This window comes from Mauremys mutica, chromosome 5 (genome assembly GCF_020497125.1).
Source record: "Mauremys mutica isolate MM-2020 ecotype Southern chromosome 5, ASM2049712v1, whole genome shotgun sequence".
Taxonomy (NCBI): Eukaryota; Metazoa; Chordata; order Testudines; family Geoemydidae; genus Mauremys; species Mauremys mutica.
The window spans coordinates 2,532,188-2,548,502 of NC_059076.1; the positions used below are offsets into that span (position 1 = coordinate 2,532,188).

The window sequence follows — 16,315 nt, forward strand, 5'->3', positions numbered from 1 at the left end:
TGTTACACAGTATAGACAGCAAATGACTTAGGAATGAAAGTTGGATTGTTCCATTTTGCAAGACATCCTGCAATTTTGAACAAAAGGGATTAAAACCCAAAGAATTCAACCTTTCCCACAAAACAAAATTCTGGGGGGGAAATAATTTTGGGTCAAGCAAAATGTTTCATTCTGATAAAATCAAAACATTTTGCTCCAATTTAGACTTTAAAAAATAATATGAAATACATTTAATTGCTAAATGAAAAATTGAAATGTTCTATTGAAAAAATATCAAATGGGACAGTTGCTACAATATCAGTTATGCATGGGTAGCATTTGTCTACAGTGTTTTTTAACCATGTAAAAAGAATGGAAAAAATGCACCAAGACAAATCAACTGTATCATTTTTTATTATAACAGCCAAAGCAGAGTCCTCACCATCAGTAATGTTCACAGCTTAGAAAGGGTAATTGAAAAATTTCTTCTACCTCTGAGGGCACCTGCTATAATTGATAGACATGTGCCTGTGATACAGCATGGCCAGAGGACAGCAGGAGAGTGTTACAAGGGAGCCTTATTCCCTGTAAGGGGAAGAAAGTTTGCTATAGATTAATTAGAGCACCTGAAGCCAATTAGAGCACCTGGAGCCAATTAGAGCACCTGCAGTCAGTCACATGATAAAACCCGCTGCTTCAATCAGACAGTGTGGGAGTTGGAGCAGAGAACAGTTTGAAGAGAAGCAGAGGAAAGTTTGGAGGAGTGCTGCAGTGGGCTAAGAAGTCCAAGACCCTAGGTAAGGGGCACCTGGCTTGTGCAGAGGGAAGGCAGGACGCCCCCCCCCCCCCCCCCAAGCTGAAGGGCAGAAGAGGGAAGTAGCCCAGGGGAAGGAACCACCAGTTCAAGTGGTTCACCACTATCCTCAGGGCCCCTGGGCTGGGACCTGGAGTAGAGGGCGGGCCCAGGTCCTTCCCTCTCCACTCCCCTCCTCAAAGACATTAGTGGGGCAATTAATATTCCATTTCAGGGGCAAGAAATGGTTCCCTGAAACCACCCCCCCCCCCAAACAAGAGAAAGCACGAGACCCATCATAATAGTGCTGGCAATTTGCCACATGCCATACAGGAAATCTTAAGAAACTGTGTTTTCATTACTGGTCTTTATGGTCCATGTATGAAGCTCTAACAAGAGGAACAAAAGAAATTCCTCTTTTCTGATATAGCTGATCCTAACTGCCAAAAAAAATTCTAGTTCTGTGATGTGTGTCTAGCTGCAGATGACCCCCACACTGTGGGTGTGAGTTTCCAGAAGTTCTGGTTTGTTTTTTCCTGCACTTGACGCCAGCAGCTGAATCTATATATTTCCCTTTCACTTCTTTGTGGTCACATCTCAAACACAGATAAGCCTTGGTAGGGTGTTTAGATGCAACCAGTGCAGTGTCGGAGAAAGACAGGTCAGAGTGACAATGAAGGAACTTCTCTCTATTCAGTTGCTTTGGCTTCTCCTTTCTTTTCACTCCACCATAGGTAAGTACCTGCTTTAATTCACACGTAGAACTGAGACAAACTGACCCTAAAGGATTGTAATTTGGGGTCCAATAGGTTTTAGTGATTTTTTTTTTTGCTTTCAGTCACCAATGATGTAAAAAGTAAAAACTGTCTTCTCATAGAAAGAATGTGTCTGTCTCCTGTAGATGAGTACCAGGGAGAAAGTTTATATACTTCAATAATTAGTTCTCACTCACAGATTATGCATATTGTTCAAAATATCTTGCCCCTGGGGCACTGTGAGCCTGGAACTGTTTATTAGCAGAGCCAATGACTCCAGAACTAATTACCACTCAAGTAAAAAGCATTAGGACCAGATTCTCTCCTCAATACAAGACAGAAGAATGAGGAAGGTCTAGGGACTTAGACCATCTGGGAAATGGCAGTGCAGGTCCCCTTCCATCCCCTATGTGCTCCCTGCACCAAGAGTTGGTGAAGGAACCAGGTACACTGGCTTTACAGCAGCTGAGAGCTCTTCCTCTCTGGGAGAATTCTGAGCAGGGCAGTTAGCACCAGACTCTGGCCACTCTGCACTTCCCGAGCGACTGAAAAGGAGGAGACTGGGGGAAGAGAGTTTGGCCTTAAACGAGGGAGGCCTTTGGCTGGTTTTTCTCACTCCAACCCTCTCCCCAACTCCCAAATTCTTCCTGTTTGCCCCTCTCTGACCCACACTAAATCATCCTGTGGGAAACTTTCCAGCCTCCTAGCCTGAGTCAAATGTCTGTCTTTTCACTTTGAAAATCTAGTCACCCTACTCTCTGGGCAAGGGAAAGGGGCAGCAGTGGGCATGCGGGAGGAGCTGGGGTCCACTGACTGGGTACAGGAGGGATGGGTGAGGGGGGAAGAGGAAGAGAGGTGATGCACGGCACTGATTAGGGGAGGGTGGGGAGGGAAACGGGCAGGCTGAGGAGTAGGGGCACCATTTGCAAGTGGAGCAGTTGCCCCCCTCAACTTTTCATATATGTCCCAGTATGTCTTCCAGCAGCACCCAGCCTTTGCAGGATAGACTATCCCATATAAAGGTCTAAAGCTGACATAACTCCTGCACCCCTTATTTTTTCTGAAATGCCCCCTTGTTGGGGAGTTCTGTGAGAAGCAAGGGATTCAACAGCTGGTGGGTGTGGCTGATGCAGTGGGTAACCGCAGGTGCTCAGGTAAAAGGGGGGTTTGCTGGTTCCCAATGAGAATGTTTTCCAGTGATTTGGAGGGAAAGGAAGGTACTTGGTGTCTGGAGGAATTGGATCTAGTGGAGGGTCTCTTGAGGGCTGCCAGGAACATTGCTGTCTATCTTTCAGCGGAGACTATGCTCATATGCAACAGCCCAGTCTGATGGTACAGGAGAAGATGAGTGGGATTTGTGAAGGCAATACCTTCCACCAGGGGTTGCCACCACTATGTTGTGTGACAAACACTTGACAAAATTACCGTACTAAGTGACAGACATTGTGGGGGAGGTTGTCATTCAGTCTTTCAATATTTTTTTAAATTACCACGGACCCCAATTTTTACCATGCTGCTGACCCCTGCCTTCCATTGTCTGATTATTGTGAGGGACATGACTGGGAGAGGGGAGATGAAGCCCACTCTGGGATTTGATTCATGATATTGACAGAGCCAGATGGGATAATTGACAACAATAAGGATGTTCTCGCTTGTAACCCTGTTCTGTGTCTGTCTGAAGGTGCTGATGTACTGAGACTGGTGGATGGAGGCAGCCCCTGTGCTGGGAGAGTGGAGGTTAAGCACCAGGATCAGTGGGGAATGGTGTGTGATGATGATGAAACAGAGCGGCAGTATCATTCAGTCATTTGTAAACAGCTGGGATGTGGATCTGCTGTTGCCACGTCTGAAGCTTTAATTTTTGGAGAACATTCTGGACTGACATGGCTCACAGAAGTTATTTGTCATGGTAACGAGTCAGCTCTCTGGGACTGCAAACATGGAGGATGGGAATTGAAATCTTGCCCTTATCCTGCTGGAGTGCTCTGTTCCGGTAAGAAATCAGCCATCCGACTCCCCCAAGGCAAAATGATGTGTATCCATGGGTGGCGGGTAACATAGGCAAGGAAAGGCATTGCCTTCCCAGGCTCCCTGTACAATGCCTTCCCAAAATAACAGGGGTGACCCCGACCATGCTCTGGACGGCCAGGAAGGCTGGGGCAGCAGTGTGGATACCAGGTTGCTCCTGGGGTCAGAGCCATGTGACTGTCTGACCAGCCGGAAAGGCTGGAGCCACGGTGTGGCTGCCCGGCTGCTCTGGGGGCTGACAGGGAGCTGGGGCCATACAGTTGTCTGATGCTGCTGGGGGAAGGGGAGGTGCTAGCCATGGGCAGGGGCCAGGGGCCATAATGGGGAGGGGGGTTGGGGGCACAGGGCAGTGGCCACAATGGGGCTGGGCTCTGGTGGGTGTGGAAGGGGTGTGGACTTGGGCAGAAGGGGCGGGGCTGGGGCTTGCCTCCCCAAGCCAGCCATTCACCCACCGCTCATGTGTGTATCACATTTCTATGGCCGAGGGAGAAATGAATACAATCTGGATTAACTCCTGTAACTGTTGTTATTTATATCACCGGCTAATGGTGTGACTGCTGTGATTTGTAAAGGTACTGAATTATGCAAATTCCAGTCTTGGCATGAAAGAGCCCTTTGTAAAAAGGCAGAGATTCCGAGGTAGACTCCTCCCTAGCCAAATGGTGTTAATTCCTCTCAGTATTGGTGATTTGATTGTCAGCGCATTCTTCTCTGAACTGTTATGTGGGTGTTTCAGGGATGGACAGCACAGCTCCTCTTACCGCTACCTGCTGGAGAAACAGCTTCACTCAGGGCATTGTTTCCAAAGCAATGGCACACACAGCTATCTGATTCACTTATAGGGTGACCAGACGTCCCGATAAAATCAGAACCGTCCCGATATTTAGATCTTTGACCCGCATCCCGACTGATCTTTGGTCGGGAGGCAATTTTCCCGCTATGTTTTTCCGCCGGCAGCACTCGGCTTTTTTTTGCTCCGCCGGCAGGCCTCCCTCCCCAGGTGTCCCAATATTTTCTCCCTCTCATCTGGTCACCATATTTGCTTATGTCATCTTGAGTCTTCTTGGACAGTGGATTATGTTTTCCTTCCTTCCCATGACAAATGGGAAGGTGTTTGGGAATGGCAGAGGTGTCTCACAAAAGGTAGAGCATTTTTCTTTAAGCTTAAACACGCAAGAGCTCAATCCTTGTCCCATTAAAGTCAATAGCAAAATTCTCATTGCCTTCAATTGGAGGAGAATCCAGCCCTCAAGTTGTATCCTCTGCTACTTCCAGGATGAAACCTTTTGTATGAAGAGTGAAATTTATTATTATTTTATAATCACCTCTGTTAAGTCCTTCTATTGCATCTCACCTGATTCCTGTGGGAAACAAGTGTTGTTGTTTTGTTAAGTATTGTAAATATTACCTTTCCCATTAGTGTTACAAAAACGGTTCTTTCTCTCCACTATCTTAACTAGCATTTATGTGAAACTAGTGCTTGAGTCTCTCTATGTAAGTTTGAAATTCTTTTTTTAACTGGAAAATTTCCATATTTCTGTCTTTTTCCTCCCTTCTCTTTAACCAGGAGATTGGTTTCTTTCTCTGCCTCTTCACCCTCTCCAAGCTGTACATTTGTTTTTAAATCTCTCTCATCTCCACTTCTCATTTTGGTTTGTTTTAATGCAACATGGTAAGAATTTTCAGTAGTTTGTACAGCTGAAATTAGAAGCTTCGGCAGCTAGAGATCAGCCGCCTTTTGGATATGTTTGGCATTTTCAAAAATAGGGTGTAAATGGCCCTAAAAGGAGCCTGAGGGTTAGCCTCACTAAGGAGATTTAAGTGTTACACCTCATCACCCAGTGGAATTCAAAAAAGTCTGATTTTTAGGCACCCAGGCTCCCTGTACAATGCATGGGGAAAGTCAGATGCCTCAGAGTGGGATTCACAAAAGCCAGCATGTTGAGTGAGAAGCTGCCTACGCTAGCCAAGACTAGATGCTAAGGAGAGACGTGTGTCCTAACCCCTGTCCCTCAAAGGGAGTTAGGTGCCTAAGTCTGGTCTGGAAGCTTACAAGAAGTGGAAATTTGGACAGGTGACTAGGGAGGAGTATAAAAACATTGTTCGGGCATACATGGGGTGTAATCAGGAAGGCCAAGGCACTACTGGAGTTGCAGCTAGCAAGGGATGTGAAGGGTAACAAGAAGGGTTTCTACAGGTTTGTTAGCAACAAGAAGGTGGTCAGGGAAAGTGTGGGACCCTTACTGAATGGGGGAGGCGACCTAGTGACAGATGATTTGGAAAAAGCTGAAATACTCAATGCTTTTTTTGCCTCAGTCTTAACAGATGAGGTCAGCTCCCAGACTGCTGCACTGGGCAGCACACTATGGGGAGGAGGTGAGCAGCCCTCAGTGGTTAAAGAACAGGTTAAGAACTATTTAGAAAAGCTGGACATGTACAAGTCCATGGGTCCAGATCTAATGCATCCGAGGATGCTGAGGTAGTTGGCTGATGTGATTACAGAACCATTGGCCATTATCTTTGAAAACTCGTGGTGATCGGGGGAGGTTTTTAAGGCCGAGGTTGAATCATAGAATCATAGACTATCAGGGTTGGAAGGGACCTCAGGAGGTCATCTAGACCAACCCCCTATTGTTCCTGGAGCCTGATGGTGGAGAGGCACCTCTGGTGAGTGCACATTTGTAATGACACTGCAAGAGTTAAATGCAATTATGTTTAATGTTTGATCTGCCGTGAACAATTCACATGCATTCACGGCTAGTACAGCTAATAGAAAAGTCTGATTAAGTGTCTGCGAATGGAGTGGGAATCCTCCAGGAACATCTCCATGAAGGTCTCCTGGAGATACTCTGAAAGCCTTTGCAGAAGGTTTCTGGAGAAGGCTGCCTTATTCTATCCTCCACTGCAGGACACTTTACCACGCCAAGCCAGTAGTCTGGAATCAATGCAGCACAAAGCATAGCAGCAAAGGGTCCTGGGTTTTGGCACATTCCTGCAGCATGCACTCATTATCTTGCTGTCTTAACCTCAGGAGACTGATATCGCTCATGTCACCTGGTTGAAATAGTGGAAGTTTAATAAGAGAAGAGTAATCCCCTCTGTGTGCTGACCCCCAACACATTATGATCCCAGATATACTGGGCTGTACAATGTATCTTCTGTAAAGTCTACCCTTGCTCTTTCCCCCCCGCAGCTGAAAATGTGTCTATGCTCCCAGCATCAACTCCATCCCTGGGGTTATCGCAGATTAGAAGGTGAAAAAGCGCACTCGCGATGCCATGTTTGCAGAGCTCATGCAGTCCTCCCACACTGATAGGGCACAGCTGACTGCATGCAGGTGTATGGTGTCAGAGGCCAGGAAAGCACGCAGTGAGCATGATCGTAACACACAGGATGAGATGTTGAGGCTTATGGGGGAGCAAACAGACATGATGAGGCGGCTGGTGAAGATGCAGGAAAGGCAGCTGGACTACAGAGCCCTGCTGCAGTCACTGATGAACCACCTGCCCTCCTCGCCAAATCCTGTATCCTCCTCACCTAGACGTCCAAGAACATGGGAACGGGAAGTCTCTGGGCACCCTGCCACTCAACTCCAGGGGATGGTTCAAGCAGCAGAAGGCCGTCATTCAAACAGCTTTAATTTATTTATGTGGCTACAATAAGCTATGTGACCTTGTCCTTGCCTCCTTCCTCCCCGTGTTATCAGACCCTTTGTACACCCAGGCTTCCTTTACTAGTCAGCAGCGCCTGTGATCTCAGGGTTTTTTATGAACTTTATTATGAGCTGTGGTTGGAGCAGGGATTGGGTTACAGGGAAGTACATTCACCGACGGGGGTGGCTTTGCATCAATGACAAACACACATATCACACAATTGCCTGAAAAAAACCTGTTTTTCAAAGCCCCCTGATGTGCTGCATGCCTCAATGTGCTCTTCTAATTGCCTTGGTATCTGGCTGCTCAAAATTGGCCACGAGGTGATCTGTCTCGACCCCTTAGTCTGCCAGAACATCTCCCCCTTACTTTCACAGATATTATGGAGCACACCGCAAGCAGCAATATACAATGGGAATATTGCTTTCACTGAGGTCTAACCTACTCAGTAAACTGTGCCCTTTAGAAGGCCAAATGCACATTCTACCACCATTCTGCACTGGCTCAGCCTGTAGTTGAACAGCTCCTGACCACTGTCCAGGCGGCCTGTGTACGGCTTCATGAGCCATGGCATTAAGGGGTAGGCTGGGTCCCTGTAAAGGTGGCCGGCCGAGGCCCGTCCCTCAGCGGGGCTGTGGGGTATCCCACCACCTCTTCTAGCTCGCCGTCAGTCTGGGCTCTGCGCTAGTGGGGGACCGCAAACACATGGTTAGGGGCTCAGGCCCTTTCAGCCGGGGCTGAACCAAGAGTTCTAGAGCAGCCCAGGCCCTAAGTCAGGGCGGGGCCGCAACCAAACAGTCACGGACTCAGGCCCTTAAGCAGGGGCTGAGTCAGCAATTCAATAGCAGCCCAGGCCCTAGGTCAGGGCAGGGCAGCAAGCAAATAGTCAAAGGCTCAGGCCTTTAAGCAGGGACTGAGTCAGCAGTTCAATATCAGGAGGTCCTAGCCTCTCCAGGCCAGGGAAAAGGGGGAGTCTGCCACCCAAGGAGTGGGTGGCAGGAGGGACGCAGGCCCTCCCACTCCACTGCGTCCCAGCCCAGGGCCCTAGCAGCAGCAGAAACTCGCTGCTGTCAGTGGGGATCCTGGCCGCAACACACTGACATCGGCTCTGGCAGTGTTACAGCCAGACTGGGGTCGGCTGCCCCCGGGCTACTTCCACACTCCCCCTCGTAGGGTGCCTGAGTCGTCGTAGCGTCGCTGGCGGTCTCGAACACCATTGGTTCCTCAGCTGCTCCTCGGGGTAGCTGGCAAGAGGCCGGCTCGGCTCCTCCTCGGGGTAGCTGGCAAGAGGCAGGCTCGGCCAGTCCTCGGGGTAGCTGGAAAGAGGCAGGCTCGGCCAGTCCTCGGGGTAACTGAAGCGGGGTAGGCTCGGCCAGTCCTCCTCGGGGTAACGAGCGAGGAGTAGGCTCGGCCGGCCCGGTGCGACCTCAGTCCAGCCGCGGCCTTCTGCTGTCTCCCCAGAGGGAGCTCAGTCACAGACGTCTGGTCTCTCCAGCGGCTGGTTCCCAACTGAGTTCTGCCGGTGAGCTTTTATACTTCCAGGTCTGCGCCGTGACCTCTGAGGGGTGGGCGCAGGACCCAGTGGCTCCGCCCACATTGGTGTTAGGGGAGGTCCATCCCTCGGCGGGGCTATGGGGTATCCCACCGCCTTGCTACAGTCCCCAAGGATAACTATTGGCATTTCAATGTCACCAATGGTTATTGTCCAGTCTGGGAAGAAAGTTCCTTCTTGCAACTGCTAGAACAGCCCAGAGTTCCTAAAGATACGCATGTCATGCACCTTTCCTGACCATCCCACATTGATGTCGGTGAGACGGCCCTTGTGATCCACAAGTGTTTGCAGCACCATTGAGAAGTACTCCTTGTGGTTTATGTACTCTTTGGCAAGGTGGTCTGGTGCCAAGATAGGGATAGGGAACCCCATTGCAACAAAGCCATCCACTATGACCTGCACGTTTCCCAGAGTCACTACTCTTCTTAGCAGAAGGGTATTGATTGCCCTGGCTACTTGGATCACAGCAGCCCCCACAGTAGATTTGCCCACTTCCAATTGATTCCCGACAGACCGATAGCTGTCTGGTATTGCAAGTTCCACAGGCTATCGCCATGCGCTTTTCAACTGTCAGGGCAGGTCTCATCATGGTATTCCTGCACTTAAGGACAGGGGAAAGCAACCCACAAAGTTCCATGAAAGTGCCCTTACGCATGCGAAAGTTTCGCAGCCACTGGTCATCATCCCAGACCTACAGTACTATGTGGTCCCACCAGTCTGTGCTTGTTTCCCAGGCCCAGAATTGGTGTTCCACTGTATCAACATGCCCAATGCCACCATGATATCCCAATTGCCACATCCCGTGCCTTCAGGCACATCTGTCTGCAGCTCCTCACTAGGCTTTGCACATAGTGCAGGATAATGCACGAGGTGTTTGCAATGCTTGCAAAGCAGTGTACAGCAGAGTGGGATCCATGCTTGCCATGCTATGGCGTCTGCATGGATAACCCAAGCAAAAAGGCATGAATTGATTGTTTGCCGTTGCTTTCAAGGAGGGAGGGAGGAAGGGAGGGAGGGGAGACTGATGGCATGTACCCAAAACCACGACAATGTTTTTGCCCCATCAGGCATTGGGAGCTTAACCCAGAATTCCAGTGACAGCAGGGACTGTGGGATAGCAACCCACAGTGCACCACTCCGTGAGTCGATGCTAGTCAAGGTATTGAGGACGCACTCTACCGACATAATGTGCTTAATGGGGACATGCACCATCGATTTTATAAAAATCAGTTGCTAAATATCATCTTTATAAAATCAACCTAATTTCATAGTGTAGACATGCCCTTAGGTGCCTAAAATTAGTCTCCTAAATCCATATTAAGACACCTACGTAAGAGCATTTATTTGGGTACCTAAATATCAATTTATAAGTCAAAATTTAGGTACTTATATCTGAAAAGCCTGACCTGTGTGTTTCAAGCATAACCTGACTTTAAAAATGTTTGTGTAATAGTGTCTGTGTGTGAATTCAAAGTGAAGAATGGATGGTAATAAAACAGTAATTAACAAAAATAATGTATTAGTTTAAAAACAGTGTTAACAACTGTGTTTTTTAAATTATGTTGTCTAACTCTGCATTTTAAGCATATAAGACACTGCATCATTGAAACATACTCACTGCGTTGTCTTATGGTTTCCAGTGAAAATATCTGAAAGTAATATTTCTCCAGATCAAGGTGTATAAGATGCTGCAGAATGTCAGTGTCTCACTCGCTGGCTTTATTGATTCTCTAGGCCATATTAAGTCCCGGCTGATTGGAGGGGAGAGTATCTGCTCAGGACGTGTTGAGATAGAACATGGAGAAACATGGGTTACAGTCTGTGACGCTGACTTCAGTCTCAAAGCTGCCAGTGTTATCTGTAGTGAATTAAACTGTGGAGCAGTGGTATCGATCCTGAGAGGAGCTCACTTTAAAGAAGGAGATGGGCCAATCTGGAATGAAACCCTTCAGTGTGAAGGGAATGAGTCACAACTCTTCTGTTGTCCCAGGGTCTCACATCTGAATGAGACATGCTCACATGCAAATGATGTCAGCATTGTGTGCTCAGGTAAGAATTAAAGTGATGACTCTAAAATACCAGAGATGGTTGTTCTAGACTCATGGTGTAACAATAAAATGTCTTTACTGCAGGGAGCTCAGATCACTGGGTTGGTATTCAATTGTTTCAAACAAAAAATACCAAAACATTTGTCATGACAATAAAAGAATCAGCCCCCTTCTTTCTCCAGTTTCATTTTCTTCAAATATTTGTTATTTAAAGAGATCAAAATCAAAGAGATCCTCTCTCCAAGATCATGCAAGGCCTAAGTAAGGAGCAGTGATCCTGTGTAAATAATAGTCATGTAATTTAAAGAGTGTATCATAATGCATATGCCCAAAGGAAACAAATTAAGGATACATGGGAAACTTTAACTCTGGAATTTACTTTGCATCTCTCTCTTTCTCTCAAATGAATAATAATGATGGCTCTGTGGCTCAATGCTCTCTCCAGTAACCCCACAATGTGTCTCTTTTTGAAGGAGCTACTGAGGAGCTGAGGCTGGTGGATGGAGGCAGCCCCTGTGCTGGGAAAGTGGAGGTTAAACACCAGGATCGGTGGGGGATGGTGTGTGATGGTGTCTGGGAAATGGAAGATGCTGAAGTTGTTTGTAGGCAGTTGGGATGTGGATCTGCTGTTAGTGTCCATGATCAAGCTTATTTTGGGTCCAGTTCTGGGCCAATTTGGCTGGATGAAGTTGCCTGTGACGGTACTGAGTCATCTCTCTTGGAGTGCAGACACAGAGGATGGGGTGTGCATGGCTGTGATCATCATATGCCTGCTGGAGTCACCTGTTCAGGTAAGAAATCCAGCCTTAAAGGTAAAATCCTCCTGAGAGAAAAGGGAATTAATCTAGAGTGTCACATTCCTCTGACCCTAATGAGAAATAAAAATAGAAACCTGCTAATTCTTATTAACCTTACTGGACACTGGGGAGACATTTGTGCAATTCACATTCTCAGTCACTTGTAAACAATTTTCACTATTCCAGCCGTGTTTCAATTTTTATACCCCTCCCATTTTACAGCAATTTACAGTTCATTTTCTTAATTCCAGTCAGTGGCAGAGGGGAATCATAGCTCACCAGGAGATCCAGGGCTGTGGTGCAGGTGCCTGAGGCCTCTTTGTTGGACAGTTTGCTGTCCTGAGCATTGGCTGTCACTGGTTCTGCTCTGTCTGCCCAGGAGACATGCCGCCTGTCGCTGTTCTCTGCTCCCCTGCAGATCTGGAGGGATGCAGGCACTTAGAAGAGTTACAGCGAGGGAGCAGGCAGCTGGTGGAAGAGGCGCCCACAGCTGTATGCACGCTATGGCCAGTGTGTAACATTGGCAGCAGTCAGGAAAAGCAGTCAGGCTGCCCCACTCAGGTTTGTCCCCATTGGCCTTCTATCCTGGCGGGGTCAGCAGCGCCAGACCTGAGTGGGCACACTGGGCAGTGGGCTGGCCAGCACTGCTCCTCCTCTCCATTGCTATTCGGCAGGTCCTGTGCTAGAACTCCCTCCCTCGCTGCCCAGGCATGACCAGCATCCAACTGCCTATGTCCCTTCTCAGGGACAGGGAGTGACACTGCACCTGGATGGGCCAGGTTAGAAGGTGGGGGCTGAGCATTCAATGGGTGAAGTGATGGGGATAGCAACTGCAGTGGGCATGGCCCCACAGGGAGTGACCGTGCATGCCGTGGGGAAGTTCTGGGGGTGCCCTGGTTGGTTCCTCTCACTCTTCCACTTCCCACTCTCTAGAGCAATGGGATTTCTACTTCTGGGGTCCCCATCTCCCCCTGCTGACATTCCCTTTCCCTTTTAAGGTCCCTCTGTTTCCACCTCTGCAACATCACCCCTCACTCTGCTAACCCCAATGTTCCCTTGTCCCTCCCCACTTCTCTTGGTCTCCTCAGTTACCCCTGACCCTCTCTCCCTTCCACACGTTTCTTCTCTCATTTGCCCCTTCCCGCAAGGTCCCGAGTCCCGACTGGAATGCTCAGCGGGGAGGGGGCAGGGACAGACATGGGGAGGAGGCTGGCTATGCATAAGCAGGGAGTTACAGCTACTAGACACAGGGCTAGATTTTGAAGGCATTGGGGTGCCTAAAGAAGAAGACAGGCACCTATTGGAATTTTCAGAAGTGCCTAGGGCCCAAACTTCCATTGAAATCACTTCCCACCACTACCACCAGTCCCTGTCTCCCATTGCTCCCCCACCCCTTTCTGGCTGCTATCTCCTTCTCCCTCTGCTTCTCCTTACGCTCTCCTCAGGACTACCTCCACATTACTCACCCGCTGCATTCTAAGTTAAGCTGCTTTCCCCTTCTTGCTGCCTGGGAGTAAGACATCTCCCTCCCAGCTCTGGTGCTCAGACCACCTCAGCCTGGAACAGCAATTGAAGGGAAAATCCTACTAAGCCCCTGGGATGCACAGTCCAGTCACATATAGGAGCTGTGAGGGGCTGGCGTATGTTCAGTATGGAATCTGCAGAGAATTTAGCAACTGAACTCTAACAGGTCTCCGCAGAACATGTGTGAATTGCAGTTATTCAAAGGCACCTAACTTGGCCTGATTTGTGCAGGTTTTAATGAAAAACAAAACAAAACAAAAGTCACATCCCTGAGACCAGAGTGACCTCCCTTCCAAATTACAAGTCCCTGCTCCAATGTAAGGAAGGACGAGAGCTTCTCAATAAAATTTTATAAGCAATTCATCACTTGAGAAAAACATAATGTTGTCTAATCTCATTCTTGTAAACAGCTCAACTGTCTTTAAAAACAAAAACAAAACAAAAAAAGTCATATACTTGGCATGGACAATTTCAGCGCAAATTGTTAAAGTTTGGCAACATTCCCAAACAATGCAAAACCAGATTTTACAATGGGAAGTGGCAGGAAATCTTAACTATAGGCATTACCACTTGCAGGTGCAATGTATGTGTAAATTCTGCATAATGTATGTATCCATTTTTATATTTGTTTACATACAGAGTGTGTGAATACATATGCAAGAATTCGAATTAGCAGAATGTAACAACTTTTAAAAATCCTTATAATAATCTGTTAATAATGATTTTTCTTCTCTCTCCCTATTCTCCTCCTCATGTTTTTCAGTACCATTCATTGTGTCTTTGTCTATATTTTAAATTGGAAGCAATGCTGGCTAGAAACTAATTTTTATGTGAGTGAATGATGTCTAGCATGCTTTGGAGCACTCAGTGAATAAGTAATAGTTACACAATATTTTAAAAATATTTATTTTCTAAATGGCAGTAGCAGATTGTGATTTAATGTTATGCTAATTATGATAATCGATTCAATGCATACATTTTAAGGATATAGCTATATCCTTAGATTGTACAGGACCAAATTTTATTCCTTTATTCATGCTGAATTGCATATTACTCCACAGCTAGTGGCATTGAAATTAACATTATAATACATATTGTACATTGTTCTAATATTCTCACTGAATATTTCCAGGTCATATTACACCCCGACTTGCTGGAGGGGACAGTGTCTGCTCAGGACGTGTTGAAGTAAGACATGGAGAAGAAACATGGTCTACAGTCTGTGATTCCCACTTCAGTCTCAATACTGCCAGCGTTATCTGCAACGAACTAAACTGTGGAACAGCCATATCTATCCTGGGAGGAGCTCAGTCTGGAGAAGGAAATGGGACAGTATGGAACGAAACATTCCAGTGTGTAGGGAATGAATCCCACCTTGTGTACTGTCCCAGAACATCACATGTGAATCAGACATGTGGTCCTGCTAATGCTGTCAGCATCATATGTTCACGTAAGACTTCAAAAGGATGACTCTAAAATGCCAGTGATATATTCTAGTCTACTGTGTGCTGTATCCCTTGAAGTAGAAAAAAAGACAGGACTCAGCTAGAATCATAGATCATAGAATCATAGAATATCAGGGTTGGAAGGGACCTCAGGAGGTATCTAGTCCAACCCCCTGCTCAAAGCAGGACCAGTCCCCAACTAAATCATCCCAGCCAGGGCTTTGTCAAGCCTGACCTTAAAAACCTCTAAGGAAGGAGATTCTACCACCTCCCTAGGGAACCCATTCCAGTGCTTCACCACTCTCCTAGTGAAAAAGTTTTTTCCTAATATCCAACCTAAACCTCCCCCACTGCAACTTGAGGCCATTGCTTCTTGTTCTGTCATCTGCCATCACTGAGAACAGTCTAGATCCATCCTCTTTGGAACCCCCTTTCAGGTAGTTGAAAGCAGCTATCAAATCCCCCCCTCCATTCTTCTCTTCTGCAGACTAAACAATCCCAGTTCCCTCAGCCTCTCCGCATAAGTCATGTGCTCTAATCATTTTTGTTGCCCTCTGCAGGACTCTTTCAAATTTTTCCACATCCTTCTTGTAGTGTGGGGCTCAAAATTGGACACAGTACTCTAGATGAGGCCTCACCAATGTCGAATAGTGAATGCAAAGGTGTTTGTTTGTTTAGGACACTGGAAACAGGCCATATGATTGCCCATGTTTATAAACTGTAAACTTGGAACACAAACTGCTGCACAGTTTTGTTACAAAGAAACTCCCTAAATCCTAGGTCAGATTAAACAATTATGGAAAGTATTCTGTACTACATTAATAAATATACTAATAAAATGTCCTTCCTACGAATGGAACTTGGATCACTGGGCTAGTATAAATTTGTTCTAAAACACAGAAACAGAAACATTTTGATGGTATAAAGGAATAAAATTCCCTCATAATACTTGATAATAAATCGCTCGAAAGGTCCCTCTCTAAACCCTTCTCCTTCTCCCCAGGGCACACAGGGTTCCGGCTGGTGATCGGCAGCACAGAGTGCTCAGGGAGAGTGGAGATCCAGGTGCATGGTGCCTGGGGAGCCCTGTGTGACTCACGTTGGGACTTACCCATCGCCAACGTCCTTTGCAATCAGCTTGACTGTGGATTTGCCATATTGGCTCCGGGCGAAGGATATTTTGGGGAAGGAAATGGCTCTGAGTGGACAGACTCACTTCACGATAAGAGTTCTGAACCGCATTTGGGTCACAGCCCTGTTACCATGTTGGAGGCGTCTCAGTGCCCACATGGTAACGATGCCAGTCTGATTTGTTCAGGTAAGTGCAGGAGAAATGCAGGATTAATGACACCTGCCCTTCAGTGTGTGACCCTGCCTTCCAGCACAGGAGGACCTCTGGGGACAGGCAGAGGAATAGTGGTCTAGATTCTAAATCTAGCTGTAAAAGGAGCAAAAGCAGCAGCCACATTGGGGGCACAACTGAGGTTTTATCTTCAAATTTGGCACAGCATCCTTGTCGCCTTTTTATTTTCTTTTTCTCTTCCTCTTACAGAATAGGCACCACAACAGCCACTTTCCAGGCTTTGAGAACAGTTGCTGTTCAAGGATTGGGCATAAAGTTGTCATTAATTCCACTATTTCACACTTCACTTCTTCCAGAATCCATGAGTGCCATCATCTGGATTTGAGTCTCATTTGTCCACATGTGGATATAAATGGAAACCTTGAGACACAAGCAGGT

General features: G+C 47.1%; 1 protein-coding gene across 1 annotated transcript; it reads left to right on the forward strand.

Moving 5' to 3' along the window:
* Positions 1-1,386: 1,386 nt before the first annotated feature.
* LOC123371176 (scavenger receptor cysteine-rich type 1 protein M130-like) lies at positions 1,387-16,131 on the forward strand. The gene is made up of 6 exons (XM_045018475.1): positions 1,387-1,506; positions 3,209-3,520; positions 10,495-10,623; positions 11,282-11,410; positions 15,578-15,646; positions 16,127-16,131. The coding sequence occupies exons 1-6, from the start codon at positions 1,446-1,448 to the stop codon at positions 16,129-16,131; spliced, it is 705 nt and encodes a 234-aa protein (XP_044874410.1). The 5' UTR covers positions 1,387-1,445.
* The last annotated feature ends 184 nt before the right edge of the window (positions 16,132-16,315 follow it).

Bases quoted from the DNA above. Each gene is read 5' to 3' on its own strand.
- LOC123371176 (XM_045018475.1), top strand. From the start codon at position 1,446: ATGAAGGAACTTCTCTCTATTCAGTTGCTTTGGCTTCTCCTTTCTTTT. The intron at 1,507-3,208 runs GTAAGTACCTGC...GTCTGTCTGAAG, and splicing joins TTCTTTTCACTCCACCATAG to GTGCTGATGTACTGAGACTG. The intron at 3,521-10,494 runs GTAAGAAATCAG...TTGATTCTCTAG, and splicing joins TGCTGGAGTGCTCTGTTCCG to GCCATATTAAGTCCCGGCTG.